The sequence below is a fragment of the Amblyraja radiata genome, chromosome 17, assembly GCF_010909765.2.
Source record: "Amblyraja radiata isolate CabotCenter1 chromosome 17, sAmbRad1.1.pri, whole genome shotgun sequence".
Lineage (NCBI taxonomy): Eukaryota > Metazoa > Chordata > Chondrichthyes > Rajiformes > Rajidae > Amblyraja > Amblyraja radiata.
The window spans coordinates 29,849,726-29,865,469 of NC_045972.1; the positions used below are offsets into that span (position 1 = coordinate 29,849,726).

The 15,744-nt window shown below is 42.1% G+C and overlaps 1 protein-coding gene across 1 annotated transcript in view; it reads right to left on the reverse strand.

Annotated features, from left to right (window-relative positions):
- Window positions 1–15,744, reverse strand: part of hydin (HYDIN axonemal central pair apparatus protein) — a 109,946-nt gene that overhangs the window by 25,224 nt on the left and 68,978 nt on the right. The window contains exons 12-15 of the mRNA XM_033035971.1: window positions 9,457–9,680; window positions 8,315–8,382; window positions 4,387–4,622; window positions 800–900 (exon numbers count right to left, since the gene is read on the reverse strand). Coding sequence (XP_032891862.1) covers window positions 800–900; window positions 4,387–4,622; window positions 8,315–8,382; window positions 9,457–9,680 — 629 coding nt within the window. The remainder of the gene's footprint in view (window positions 1–799; window positions 901–4,386; window positions 4,623–8,314; window positions 8,383–9,456; window positions 9,681–15,744) is intronic.

Here is a 15,744-nt window from a genome sequence, read left to right on the forward strand (position 1 = left end):
CCCCACCAACCCAAACCTCTGCCAAAATCCTAACCCTCTCCTAACCCCCCACCATCCCTCACCCTCTCCCAAAATGACCACCACCATACGCTCTCCAAAAATCGCTAATATACCCCCTCCTCCTCTAAAATCCACACCAATCTCCTTCCTCCAAATCTCCACCATCACCTTATCCTCCTCCAAAATCCACCCCAACTCCCACCCAACACCCAAATAATCCACCACGTCCCCACCCTTCCATGAATACCCTACCCCACTCCTTTAAAAAAATATATATCATCACCACCTCCAAAATTTCCACCTGCATACATTCTGCAAAATTATCACACTGCCTTCCCTCTCCCCCAAAATTCCCCACCTCCCAACCCTTGCCTAAAATTCAATCCTCTACCACCCAATCTTCCCCTCCCTTCACTATTCAAAGACTTGGTCTAAAGACATAAGATAATTATGGTGAGATAATTATATTTTGGACTCAATCCACTGTGAAAGGTGCAAAGAACATTCCTTTCTTGCAATTTTTCATGGGTACATTGAGAGAGATTTGTGGGCAGCTGTCTGAGTGGAGATGTGACATTGTAGACCATCCAGTTTTTATTTCAAACAATGCTGATGATTCTGCAATTTCCCAGTTCATTTACAAACTTAAATACCACTACAATACTTGAACTGCAGTGTTCTGCAAAAAAAACAATGGCTGGGAATCTGCAAACCAAGTCATTACACCACTCAGCAAAGTGGATTCACATCTTCTGACCCTAACACGCATATTCGCAGGATCAATGAAAAGGGAAGTTACCGTGCCAAGATGGGGATTGCTGATACCTCCTCACCAACATTTGCCACGTCCACAACCAAGGCCGACTCATATTTCTTTACAGTGTTGGAGCACAATGTCACCTGGAAGGAAAAATGCAAGTTTCAGGATAAGAAATCCCTGTCTACCCACAAGAGTTTGGCATGATGTCACAGTCCTGGTTTGTCCACGGAAAAACTTTGCTGTAAATTACAGTGTGTGTGTGTGTGTGTGTGTGTGTGTGTGTGTGTGTGTGTGTGTGTGTGTGTGTGTGTGTGTGTGTGTGTGTGTGTGTGTGTGTGTGTGTGTGTGTGTGTGTGTGTGTGTGTGTGTGTGTGTGTTCGCATTCGCATGCGTAACAAAAAACATACAGGTGGCAGGTTTGTTGCAGTACTTTTATCTTCTGGTTCACAGTACAAATTTCTTGACAAAGAAGATTTATATCTAATATCTGAAAGGGAGCTGTTGGAATAAAGATTGCATGTATCGATTAAGTATCTCAGCAGTGAACTCAAAGCCCAAGTTCTCCAGGGTGACGAAATAGCTCTTGTATGTTTGAGTTGAATATAAGGTGTCCTTTGCTATTTACAGTTTGAGCTTAAGTGGTTTGGATCATGGTAGTGACAGGATCAGAGGGAGTGTAAGAGAGCAGACCAGGCTTGGTTAGTGAGACCCGATCAAGCTGGCAATCATAGGTTGGGGTGGGTGGTTAGTCAGATCATAGATCAGAGGTTAGTATTCAGTCAAATAAATGAGTGGTGATTGTTGTGTGGTTAGACATCGGTACGGCAGTATACTGACGATCGTCTCTCTCCACTTTCAGTCACGACACAGGGTGTTGACCCAAAATGTCAACAACAAACCCCCCCCCCCCCCCTCCTCACCACCCCCCCCCCCCCCCCCCCCATTGATTCCCCATTCTCCCCTCCCCGGTACTTTTATAAATTCGAAATTTTCCTTTTCCCTCTCAGACCTGCTGTAGAGTCCAAACTCAAAAGTGAATTTGCAACATTTGCTTCTACAGATGCTGCTTGACGGCGAGTTCTTTAAGCATTTATATTTTGTTTATAGTGTGTGCAGGACATTTCACTACAGAATACATTTTCTCAATTGAAGTGCTAAACATGACATGAGGGGAAGCTGGCCAGGAATATAAAGAAGGACAGTAAAAGCTTCTTTAGATATGTTAAGGGAAAAAGAGTAGCAAAGTCAAATGTGGGTCCGTTGAAGGCAGACATGGGTGAAATTATTATGGGCACCAAGGAAATGGCAGAAGAGTTGAATAGGTACTTCGGATCTGTCTTCATTAAGGAAGACACAAACAATCTCCCAGATGTACTGGAGGACAGAGGATCTAAGGGGGTAGAGGAACTGAAATAAATTTTCATTAGGCGAGAAATAGTATTGGGTAGGCTAATAGGATTGAAGGATGATAAATCCCCTGGGCCTGATGGTCTGCTTCCCAGGGTCCACCGGGAGGTAGCTTTAGAAATAGTGGACGCATTGGTGATCATTTTCCAATGTTCAATAAATTCAGGATCAGTTCCTGTGGATTGGAGGATAGCTAATGTTATCCCACTTTTTAAGAAAGGAGCGAGAGAGAAAACGGGGAATTACCGACCAGTTAGCCTGACTTCGCTGGTGGGAAAGATGCTGGAGTCAATTATTAAAGAGGTAATAATGGGACATTTGGATAGCAGTAAAACGATTAGTCCAAGTCAACATGGATTTATGAAAGGGAAATCTCATGCTTGACTAATCTTCTGGAATTTTATGAGGATGTGACAAGTAAAATAGATGAAGGGGTGCCAGTGAATGTAGTGTATCTAGACTTTCAGAAAGCCTTTGATAAGGTCCCGCACGGGAGACTGGTGACTAAAATTAGAGCACATGGTATTGGGGGTAGGGTGTTGACATGGATAGAAAATTGGTTGGCAGACCTGAAGCAAAGAGTAGGAGTGAACGGGTCCTTTTCAGATGGCAGGCAGTGGCAAGTAGAGTGCCGCAAGGCTCGGTGTTGGTGCCGCAACTGTTTACCATATATATTAATGATTTGGTAGAGGGAATTAGGAGCAACACTAGCAAGTTTGCAGATGACACAAAGCTGGGTGGCAGTGTGAACTGTGACGAGGATGTTAGGAGGTTGCAGGGTGAACCGGACAGGTTGAGTGAGTGGGCAGATGCGTGGCAGATGCAGTATAATATAGATAAATGTGAGGTTATCCCCTTTGGCAGCAAAAACAAGGGGGCAGATTATTATCTCAATGGGGTTAGGTTAGGCAAGGGGGAGGTGCAGCGAGACCTGGGCGTCCTTGTACACTGGTCACTGAAAGTTGGCCTACAGGCAGTGAAGAAAGCTAATGGAATGTTGGCCTTCATAACAAGAGTATTTCAGTATAGGAGTAAAGAGGTTCTTCTGCAGTTGTATGGGGCTCTGGTGAGACCACATCTGGAGTATTGTGTACAGTTTTGGTCTCCTAATTTGAGGAAGGACATCCTTGTGATTGAGGCAGTGCAGCGTAGGTTCACAAGATTGATCCCTGGGATTGCGGGACTGTCATATGAGGAAAGATTGAAAAGACTAGGCTTGTATTCATTGGAGTTTAAAAGGATGCGGGGGGATCTTATAGAAACATATAAAATTATAAAAGGACTGGACAAGCTAGATGCAGGAAAAATGTTCCCAATGTTGGGCGAGTCCAGAACCAGGGGCCACACTTAGAATAAAGGGGAGGTCATTTAAGACTGAGGTGAGAAAAACCTTTTTCACCCAGTGAGTTGTGAATTTATGGAATTCCCTGCCACAGAGGGCAGTGGAGGCTAAGTCACTAGATGGATTTAAGAGAGAGTTAGATAGAGCTGTACGGGCTAGTGGAGTCAAGGGATATGGGGAGAAGGCAGGCACGGGTTATTGATAGGGGACGATCAGCCATGATCACAATGAATGGCGGGATGCTGGCTCGAAGGGCCGAATGGCCTCCTCCTGCACCTATTTTCTATGTTTCAATATTTCTATTATCTTCAACATAAATTCTATAGCCAATATCAAGTGAAATTTCACATTAGTTTATAGGGCTCTAAGATGAAGTCATGGAGTTAGAAAGTGGTGAATAATCACATCCAATCATCGTATATTCCATTCCCAACAAAGACTGAATGTATATATGATTCCTAATGAATAAAGACCTAAACAAATGAAAGAGAAGGCCACCTCTAATGGAAGTACAGGTTGAAACTCTCCAGTCCAGCAACTAACGTGGTCTAGCATATTTGGATCAGTAGTATAGATGTATACAAATTAATTAATTCTAATTAAGATCTAACAAAGAACTAAAATGAACGAAGATCTGCACCAATCTGTATCTAATTAATCTACCAGTGCAACTTTTGCAATCTCACCTGACAGCATTCCGGCTGATGGAAAGTTCGGATTAGGTGCCGTTCTCTGAACCCTTACTTGACTGAGATAGTGCATTTACTTAAAAATATGATCAGGGATAATTTCTGTGGTTCAGTCAGGTGCCAAGGATTTCGACAGGACAGTTTCAACCAGAAAACAAATGACAAAAGTTAAGGTGATATGTTGTTACCTGAATCTCCATTTCCTCTTGTGCCATGATAGTACCGCTGCTAGGATTTATACTGAATTCTTTGGGTTTTGCTCCATACCCAAGGTTTGCCCAAGAAAGGATTCTTCTCTCTTCTGAGGCCTGAGTGACATTTGCTCTAACGACATCAGCAGTTCCATCACCAGGGACCCACAAATTAAATACCATTGGTACAATGGAAGTATTGGTAAGGCGACATGATATAGTGCTGGGAAAACCTGAAATTTGGGGGAAAAGAAAGATCTATTAAAAAGTATGCAGATGCAATTACACCATGCACCAAGTTGAGCTATAATTTACTCCAAACATAATTCATTGAGAAGTTTCTTAATAACTGGTAGGCTTCTCAAATCTCTGCAGGATTTGTTGCAAGACAGAAACTGCAATACTGACCATGTTATTTAACAGAATCAAAACCAAACTTTCAAAAGCAGTGCAGCACTTTATTTTGTGCAACGTTTAATATTTGAAGTTTATTTATCTTCATTTTCAGCTGTTAGCTTAGCAAATGTAAACTGTTCAAATCTAATACTGGGATGCCAGAATACCTGATAATCTAACAAGGCTATGGAAACAACGTTTCGGTTGAATTAAAGGGCAGGATCTCAATATCAATTTCAATTTTCATTATCATTTTCGCCCCTCTCAACAGCTAGATAACTGCAAGACCTGATGCTGGGCTTCAACCCAAAATTTCAAATGTCTCTCTACCTCCACAGATAATGTCTGATCCACTGAGTTTGTTTTTGTTTTCTCCAGACTCCATGTCTGCAGGCTCTTGTATAATATCTACCAGAAAGACTGGTCAGGCACAGTTTCAGAAAACTTCCAGCTGGAGAAATTTAACCTGTGATTCTGAAAACAATCTGAGCCATTCAAGAGTGGGAAGGCTGATGTTCAAGCCTTGGGTGTGGTTTTTAGGGTTTTAGGGGGAAACCATACTGTGGTGAGGATGAGGGTTGTTGGTGGTAAGAGATTACCACAGAGACAATTAGCGCTTGGGCTGGGATTGAGTTTCAGATGAGGCAGTCGTGATTTGGAATGCAGGAGAACAAAGGAAATATTTTAAGGGAACCCTGGGGACAAGTTTTTAACAAAGAGGCAGTGGGTATTTGGAATGAGCTGCCAGAGAAGGTGGTTGAGGCAGGTACAATTACAACTTTTTGATGGAAAGTACTTGAATAGGAAAGGTTTAGAAGGACTTGACAAACACAGATTCGCTTAGATATGCATCTTGGCCATTGTTTTCTCATTTTATATGAATCTTAAACAAATTTGCTGGTCCTTCATGACATTGTTTCTTGTGAGTTGTGCTATGTACAGATTGCAATGATCCCGATGAGCCGATCTTTGCTTGGTCTCACCGATGTATAAGACGAAGATCGTCTCCCGGCAAGCTGCGCGGCCTCCTGGCAACGAAAATGTGCCCGGGAAGATTTTACCAAGTACACAGATCATGAGAGCAACGCCGTATGGTTGTTTAAGAAAGCGTTTGAGAGTTGAGTATGGAATTTGAAACTTTATCAGACAGTCGGTGACACCACACCTGAAGTATTATGTTCAGTTTTTGTTACCTTGCTATAGGAAAGATGCCATTAAGCTGGAAAGAGCACAGAAAAGACTAAAGAACAAAAGAACAAAGAAATTGCCAGTACTCAAGGTCCTGAGCTGTAGGGAGAGGATAAGTTAGCTTGGAATTTATTCATGCTCATAAATTCATAATTCGTAGGAGTAGAAATAGGAAATTATGCACATCAATGCGACTCCACCATTCAACCATGGCTGAACTATCTTTCTCTCTCAACCTCATTCTCCTGCCCTCTCCCCTTAACCTTTGACACCCTTACTAATCAAGAAGCTGTCAATTTCCACTTTAAAAATTCCCAATGACTTGACCTCCACAACCGTCTACAGCAATGAATTCTACAGATTCCCCACCCTCAGGCTAAAGAAATTCCTCTTCACCTCCTTTTTAAAGGTATGTTCTTTTATTCTGAAATTCTAAACAATATATTTTGCCTCACTGGACGTATATGGATATCAGTGGGATGATCACTTGCCCAAATTAATGAGTTATTTGTTGCATTGAGAGAAAAAAACATTCTTCTTTGTGTGAACAAACTGAATGATTGAAAAAACAACTGTTTGTTTTGTATAAATGGACCTGAATAACTTAGGTTTCCTAACAATCGTATCTTGCTCATCCACAACTAATCTACATTGATTTTATAATACCTCTTCCAATGCATCAATTTGTCCAACTTAAAAAGAAATGACAGAATTGTCTCTAATGCAGAACAGCAATTTAAAGCTCATATAGATAACATATCAGTAACAATAGACTAAATAATCAATCATTTTGGCATAAAATAGATATTATTAATGGCCGGAGCCCACTGAATGACCATAAATTTGAAAATAAATGGATGCTGTCTAATAATATGTCACAAGATATTTCACTGAAAACATTATATCTATTTTACCAGGTATCAGACTAAGATGTTTAAAATCAGCTTGCCCATGTGAGTGGGGACACAAGAATTTGCAGATGCTGGAATCTTGAGAAAAACACAAAAGATGAGAGGATCTCAGTGGGTCAGGCAGCATCAGTGGAGGGAATGGACAGGTAACGTATCGAATTGCAAACTGATTGTAGTAGGGCAGAGAAAGCTGGAAAAGAGAGGTAGGTGTGGGACAAAACCTGGCAATTAATATGTGGATAGAGGTGAGAGAGATTCGACTGACAGGTGGGTAGAGTAAGTAACGAAGGCTGGAGGTGAAAAGGAGACAAAATAATGTCTGGTAAGGTGAGGTGTAGTAAAATGTAAAGCCAGAGAGCAGAATTTAGGTAGAAGGAGAGGGGAGGATTTGAAAAGGGAGGAATAAAAGAGAAATAAGGGACTCGGGAATGGGAGATGAGTGTGTGAAGGAGAGGATAGGAGCAGGTTAACTGCAGAGGGGGAGGGGGCGCTGGGATATAGTGGGAGAAATAGGTACACGCTGGGGAGGGGGAGCACAGGAAAGAGGGAAGGGATAGGGGTGATTGAAATTTGAGAATCTGATGTTCATACCATTGGTTGTAAGCTACCCAACCAGTATATGAGGTGTTGTTCCTCCAGTTTGCATGAGGCCACACTGGCAATGGAGGAGGTCAAAGACAGAAGGGTCCGTTTGGGAATGGGAAGAGTAGTTAAAATGGTTAGTAACTTAGAGATACAGCAGGCCTCGTCAGACAGTGCGTAAGTGGTCAGCGAAACGGTTGCCTTCTCTCCACTTAGTCTTTGGCAAAATGCTTGCCTAGTCTACGCTTGTTTGACTATATACCTCCCCCTGGCTTTATGTTTCTCTCCTCTTCACTCCTTGTGAGACTCCTTTTTGTCTCCTTTTCACCTCTAGCTTTTGCCGCATACTCCACCCATCTCCCAATCAAACCCACTGCATCTGCATTGACCTATCACTTGCCAGGCTTCATCCTGCTTCCACCGTTCTTCTCTAGCTTTCTACTCCCACCCGATCTACAATCAAAGTGGCCCGACTCGAAATGTCACCTGCCCATTCTCTCCACAGATGCTGCCTGACCCGCTGAGTTCCTCGAGCACTTTGTGTTATGACCAAGTTAGTAACAGGCTCTGAGCTTTACATCTTACATCTTGGGAGATATAAATCCACTTTAGGAATAACGGTACCCATTTCAAAATGCTTCATTTACATATTCTCTCTTAAATGCAACTAGCATTTAATAACACATACAACCAGTTCCTCAGATATTGAAGGGAAATATTTTGGTTAAGATTTAGAGTACCAATCATTTAATTAAGTACAAATTTAAATACTCAACAACTTTACTTTCCATTATTAAACAATGCCAAAAAAATCCTCTCCATTTCTCTTACATCCTCTTATTACTCACCATACGAAACCTCCCCGAAGTTCAGTAAAGGCAAATTGAAATGAAATGTTGGTCCAATAATACGTCCCCTGTAGAGAACATGTAGCTATCAGCATGTTTTCAACAGCAGTGGGGTTAACAATTAACAATGCATCTGCTAGGAGGTCACTTAACGATTAATTCTGAGCGGTCACAATACCTGCTCTCAGCAAGTTTCAATGATAATGAATAAATGCAAGGTGAATGCGTCAATAGTGCAGTGAAACAATCTGGGCAATTTCCTTCAATTTATAACAGAGCAGCAGAAAATTTCCCTCTGCAATTGGAATCGACATTGTATAATACATTTCATGCGAGATTACTCTCAGAAACTAATTTAAAGCGTTTATTGATAGCATGTAAAACAAGGTGAAATGACAAACCAACTGGTGGTGCTGCACAATTCCCAAAATTACCTTCAAAACGATAGGTAGTTTTAAAATAACAGTGTAAGTAATCAGAACCACTTTACAAGGATATGAAATGCAATGTGCCTATCCCATGTCTGAGATTTTTCAGGCGACTGCCGGCGACTGTCAAGTTGCCGTCAGTCGCCTGAAAAAACGGCAACTGGAGCGCGAGTGTCAGAGTGGAACACACATCGCTACCTTCACCAGCCCGTTATGCAGGCGGGGGATAGGGCAAGCGGGGGGGGAGGGGAGTGCTGTCTGAGTGAAATTCACACGGTGCAAATGGGATTAGTTAGATGACCAAAAAGGTTGGCAAGGATAAAGTGGGCCCAGTGAGTATATTTGCTGTGTAGGAAGGGACTGAAGATGCTTGTTTAAACCAAAGATTAAAAAGAGATTTGAGGGGCAATTTCTTCATGCAGAGGGTGAAACATATATGGATCAAGCTGCTAGAGAAAACTGGGCAGACAGGTTAAATGGTGATATTAAAAAGACATTTAGACAAGTAAATGGATACGAAATGTTTAGAGGAATATGGGCCAAATGCATGAAAATCCTCAGCTCAGCTATAAAACCTGGTCGGCATGGACGAGTTAGGCGAAGGGCCCGTTTCCATGCTGTATGACTCTATGACATTTCCTGAAACCACCTGTTTGTCTTTACCCAAAGACTGCCATGAAAATACTAGCAAATTAAACTAACTGAACCACTTACTTAAAAGTAACTCTGATTGGTCTTCCAGACCCATCCACAGTAAAGTATAAGTCTTCCATGAATTCCCCAAGAATGCTGGATCTAAATGCAACATCCAATACTTGGTAATCGCCTGGCAACAGCGACCCTTCACTTGGGTTAACGCTGAACATGGCGCCTATGGGAGTGAATGCAGGAGTCAGGTTGTACACACCAACTATGTCACCCTTGTTCGCCATCAATACCTGAAAGAATAAACACAAAATGAAGAAACAACTGTTCTGCCGCAAAAATACAACATTTTAATTATTTTCTTTCAGAAAATTGGACTTTTGTGCAATAAACCTCAATAATCAAGACAAAAACAGCAGTCATTTTACATCTCTTCTGAAAAGAAAGCTGTAAAGGGAGAGGCAAGACAAAGTGTTGCAGGTAATGGGTCAACATAGGAGAGGGCGTGGTTGATAAGCAGATGGTTGCAACAAAGGCTGGAGATAAGAAAGAATTGTGGTTTATGAAGATAGATGGAGGAAAGTAGCGGGGGAGGGAAGGGTGGAGGGGAGAAATAGGTTGGAGTCAGGTGGGGCACAGGGGTGGGATGGGGGTATGAGATGAGGTGTTAGTTAGAGGTTACTTAAAATTGGAGAATTTAATGTTCTGAGTGCTGAGGGAACTCTGGGACCTTTTGTGTGTTGACCCCAGTATCTGCAGTTCTTTGATTCTACAGGTCTCCTGGCAAGCCTGATAATAGAATAGAATGCAATTTATTGTCATTCAAACCCAGGTTTGAACGAAATATCATTTCTACAGTTTTACATTACAAAACAATCCAAGACCCACACTTAACACAGTTTACATAAACATCCATCACAGTGAGTCTCCAACATCTCCTCACTGTGATGGAAGGCAAAGTCATTAAGCCTTTCAATACGGCATCTAATCTGCTTTGTTGTGCTGGTTATTCTATCATAATCCTCCTTTGAGCAGGAGCAGTGCGAGATCTCAGCCTCCAGGGAGCTTCCAAAATAATCCCCAATACCTCATCCTCACTGCACCCCCACCTGTGCCATCCCTTGAAATGCGTTTGTAGTGTTAGGAGCCAAACTGGTGTGTGGAGACATCCAACACAATGCCGCGGTACTAGTGATAGCTTTCTCACGGGAGCTTTGTGGGGGAGAGGTCCTAACCAGGTGGGATTCTCAGCAATTCATCTGCGATAAAGGCAAATGGGCGTAAATGCAAGAGGGAATGCAATCAGGAAATATGCACAGAGGCAGAAAATACAAAGCATTGAGGAGAATGAAGGACACAAGAGTTCAGTACATGCTGTCATCTGCTGATATGAATTCTGAAACTTCGGTTTACTAACTTCATAACATCCATATCCATGGTTGCCAGCATGCATTCAACCTAAATGTGAAGCCCACGAATAGCCTCCAATGAAGGAGTTGTCATCTGCGTGCAAGCATGCATGCATCTGTCAGCTGTAAAATGTGTGACACAGTTCCAAATCCATCTTTAAATTCGCTGATGACACCACCATTGTTGAATGAATTACGAATTGTGATGAGTCAAAGTACAAGGGGGAGATCGATCGCCTGATTGAATGGTGGCAGAGCAATAACCTTGCTCTCAACGTCAGTAAAACCAAGGAACTGATTGAGGAAAACTGAAAATTCACAATCATGTCTTCATCAACTGGTCACTGGTGAAGTGATTCAACGACATCAAGTTCCTGGCCATGCATATCTCTGAAGATCTGTCCTGGAGCCAGCACATTGATACAATCATAAAGAAAGCCAATCAATGCCTCTAAGAAGACTAAGGAGATTCAGTGTGTTGAAAAATACTCTCTTGAACCTCTAAATGTGTACAGTAGACCGGCTCCATCACAGCTTGGTTCAGCAACATAATCACCCATGAATGAAGGAGATTACAAAAAGTGATGAATACTGCTCATCCACTGACCTTCCCACCATCAAAGGAATTTTTAGGAGGAGATATCTCTAAAAGGTAGCCAGATCGGGTTGGCAGGAGTGGTCCTTTTGTACTTGGAGACGAAGACCTTTGGGGGATTTAGTAGCCAGAAGCAATTTTGACTACTCCACTAATGGGAGAGTCCAGAACCAGAGGCCATAGCCTCAGAATAAAAGGACATACCTTTAGAAAGGAGATGAGGAGGAATTTATTTAGTCAGAGGGTTGTGAATCTGTGGAATTCATTGCCTATGTAGGCCAAGTCATTGGGTATTTTAAGGCGGTGATTGACAGATACTTGATTAATAAGCGTGTCAAAGGTTATGGGGAGAAAGCAGGTAAATGGGGTTGAGAGGGAAAGATAGGATCAGCCATAATTGAATGGTGGAGTAGACTCGATGGGCTGAATGGCCTACTCCTGCTCCTACAACTTATGAAGAATACTAACTGCTGAGCTACTACTAAATGTGGCGATCAGAATTAGATAAAATACCCCAGAACCATTCATATATAACTAGTCTGCTTTTGTATTTTTGTCTCTACTCTGCCAAGATTCCTAATTCTTTACAAGCCTTTGCCACATTTCCTGCCACATTCAAAGATTTATGCATATCCATATATTCTTTTCCTGTACACCTTTTAGAACTGTGGCAATTATTCTATTTTGCTTCTCCCCGCTCCTTCTGCCAAGATGAATTACTTAACACTTCTCTGTATTAAAATATCATCCACCACCTGTCAGCCTATTCTGCTGGTCTATGTTCTCGTTATGTCCTTAACTATTGTCTTCACCATTCATCACTTCCATCCAAGTCATTGATATAAAAGTAGTGATGGTCCTTTCATCATCCAGTCTGAAAAATATTCATTTGCCATACTTTTCTGGGTTTGGACCCTAAACTAAGTTCTTATTTATGCTGCTCACGGATCCTTTGACTCCATTGGAATCAACTTGATTGATTGATTGAATACATTTTATTAGCCAGGTATGTATACGTACAAGGAATTTGCCTTGGTGCTTTGCTCGCAAGTAACAACATGATATACAGTAGACAATTAAAATTAAAACATGTTGACCATTCTTATATGTGGGACTTTGTTGAATGCATACAGAGAAGTCGACTACTACAATCCTTTAATCAATCTTCTCTGATATCTCATCAGTATGATTTGCCTTTAATGTCCATTCTGGCTTACTTTCATCGGTGTTATGTGTTATGCTTGCTGCCATCAGTCAGGGCATTAAGTATATAAGTTATGAAGTCATGTTACAGCTTTATACGACTTTCGTTGGCTGCGTTTCAAATTTTGTGGGAAATTCTGGTCTTCCCATTAGAGGAAGGTTAAGAATGCTTTGGAGAGGGTGCAGAACAAGTTTACCAGAATGCTGCCTGGATTAGAGTATATTAGCTCCAAGAGAGGGACACAAAATGCAGGAGTAACTCACTGGGACAGGCAGCATCTCTGGTTAGTAGGAATGGGTGACGTTTCGGGTCGAAACCCTTCTTCAGACTGAGCTCAGTCGGAAGAGAAACGTCACCCATTCCTTCTATCCAAAGATGCTGCCTGTCCCACTGAGTTACTCCAATATTTTGTGTCTATCTTCAGTGTAAACCAGCATCTGCAGTTCCATCCTACATAGCCATAAGAAGAGGTTGGACAAAGTTGGATTGTTTTCTCTGGAGCATCAGAAGCAGAGGTGAGAACTGATAGAAATATTTAAAATTATGAGAGTCATAGATAGGGCAGACAGTCAGAACCTATTTCTTAGTGTAAAGGCTATAACTTTAAAGTGAGAGGTGCAACATTTAAAGAGATGTGCATGACAAATCTTTCACCCGGAGGATGGTGGGTGCTTGGAATGTACTGGAGTTTGTATGTTCTTCCTGTGACACGTGGGTTTTCTTCGGGTGCCCATCTCCCACATTCCAAAGACGGTGCGTTTAACCACCGGGTGGCGCCAGCAATGGCAGCATCGCCAACAGTCTGTCTGTCCTTTCCTTCTTTGTGTTTTAATTGTACGTGTTAAATGTATGTTTTTAGTGTCCTTTAACTTGTTTTTGGGGAGGGGGGTTGGGGGTAACTTGTTCTAATCTCTTACCACGACAGAGATGAGATTTTCGCAATCCCTTTGTCAGGGGTCGACATCGGAGCTCCAACCATGGGTGATTGCGGGCTAAACATCGCGGAGCCCGCGGTCTCTAATCAGAGACCGACTTCTGGAATTCCAAGCTGCGGGAGTTTTGACCACCTCGACGCGGGAGTTTCGATCGCTCCAACGCGGGAGTTTCGGTCGCCCCGATGGATGGTTGAACTGCCCCGTCCGCGGGAGAATAAATAGGAAGAAGTTTGGACTTTTTTGCCTTCCATCACAGTGAGGAATATGAGGAATCCACTGTGGTGGATGGTTATGTTAACTTTTATATAGTTGTGTGTCTTGGTGCTTTTTTTTGTCGTATTACTCTAATGGTAATTCGCATATCACTGCACCTTAATTTGTACATGTGACAATAAAATACATTTGTAACCTTTGAAATCTTTGTAGGTTAATTGGCTTGTGTAAATTGTTCCTAGTGTGAAGGATAGAACTACTGTATGGGTGATCGCTGGTTGGCATGGGTCGAAGGGCCTGTTTCCATGCTGTATCTCTAAATTAAACTAAACTTCGCAGCGCCAGAAACTCTTTGTTCAATTCTGACGTTGGTCGATGTGAAGTTTGTATGTTCTCCTTGACCACCCAGGCTTCCTCCGAATACCAAGATATCCTCCCACATCCCAAATACATGCAGGTTGGTCGATTAATTGACTTCTACGAATTGACCCCATTGTGCATTTGAGTTGTAGAATTTCAGAGGAGTTGTTGAGAATGTGGGGAGAATGTAGGATTAGTGTAAATGGATGGTTGATGGTTGGCATGGACTTAATGGGCCGAAAGCCTTTTTCCATGCTGTATCTCTCTAGGACTATGATCTTATTCACTTCTTTAATGCTGCTTTCAGATGTACTTAATACCTACAGTTTTCCCAGGATAATAACGTGGTACTCCCACCACAGTGCCTTTACCTATTGGCCATCTTATCGAGAGTCCTGCTACACATGCTTCAATCTAAACCTGGGATTTGTAGATCATGAGTAGTGCATAGTCATCCTGCAATGTCCACTAGCACAAGTGGGCGACCAGTTTGACTACATTCGGGGGAGTGTTGTAGAGCAGGGGAATCTAGGAATGCAGGTACATAGTTTGTAATAAGTGGCATCACAGGTAGATGGTGTGGTCAAAAAGACTTTGGCATATTAGTCTTCATCAGTCAAAATATTGAGTTCAGAAGTTGGGAGTTCATGTTGCAGCTACATAGGTGTTGGTGAGGCCGCATTTAAAGTAATGTGTTCAGTTCTGGGTACTATGCTAAAGGAAAGATGTTTTTCCAACTGTAAAGGGAACAGAGGAGATTTACAAGGATGTTGCTAGGACACAAGGGCCTGAGCCACAGGGAGAGGATGAGCAGGCAAGGACCACACCCCTTGGAGCACAAGAGAATGAAGTGTGATTTATAGAGGTGCACAAAATCATGAGAGGAATAAATTGGGGAGACGCACAGTCTCTTGCCCAGAGTAGGGGAATCAAGAACCATAGGACATACTGTAGGTTTAAGGTGAAGGGAGAAATATTTAATAGGATCCCAAGGGATGACCTTTTCACACAATGGGTGGAGAGTGTATGGAACGAGCTGCCGGAGCACTTAATTGCAACATTACCGTCCCATTTCCAATTCAGAATCATCCAGGAAGAACAGAATTCATAATATTTGTGTGTCACAGTCCATCTTAAAGAGGGACGAACAGACATCATAAATGCTTTGTTTAAGAAAAAACTGCAGATGCTGAAAAAATCGAAGGTAGACAAAAATGCTGGAGAAACTCAGCGGGTGAGGCAGCATCTATGGAGAGAAGGAATAGGTGACGTTTCTGATCGAGACGCTTCTTCAGATTATGCTTTAAAATAGTATTTTGCAGAAACCCCAGGATTGAAGTTTAGTGGAAATCACAGTTTAAATTGAATCAGACTGCCAGAAATGTATTGAAAGTGCAATATTTTGTACTTTCTCTCTGGACAGCTTTTCATTTCCTTTTATGGCAAATAGCCATCACTGACAAGGCCAGAATTTATGACCTATCTATAATTGCCTTTGAGAATGTGCCAGTGAGCTGACTTCGTGAACCCCGCAGATTGTTCTGGAGAAGGTACTCATGTTGCTATAAGGTAGCCGTGAGGTCAGATGTTCCAAGATTTTGATCTTGGAACAGTAATATATGAACATAATTTATCAAAGAT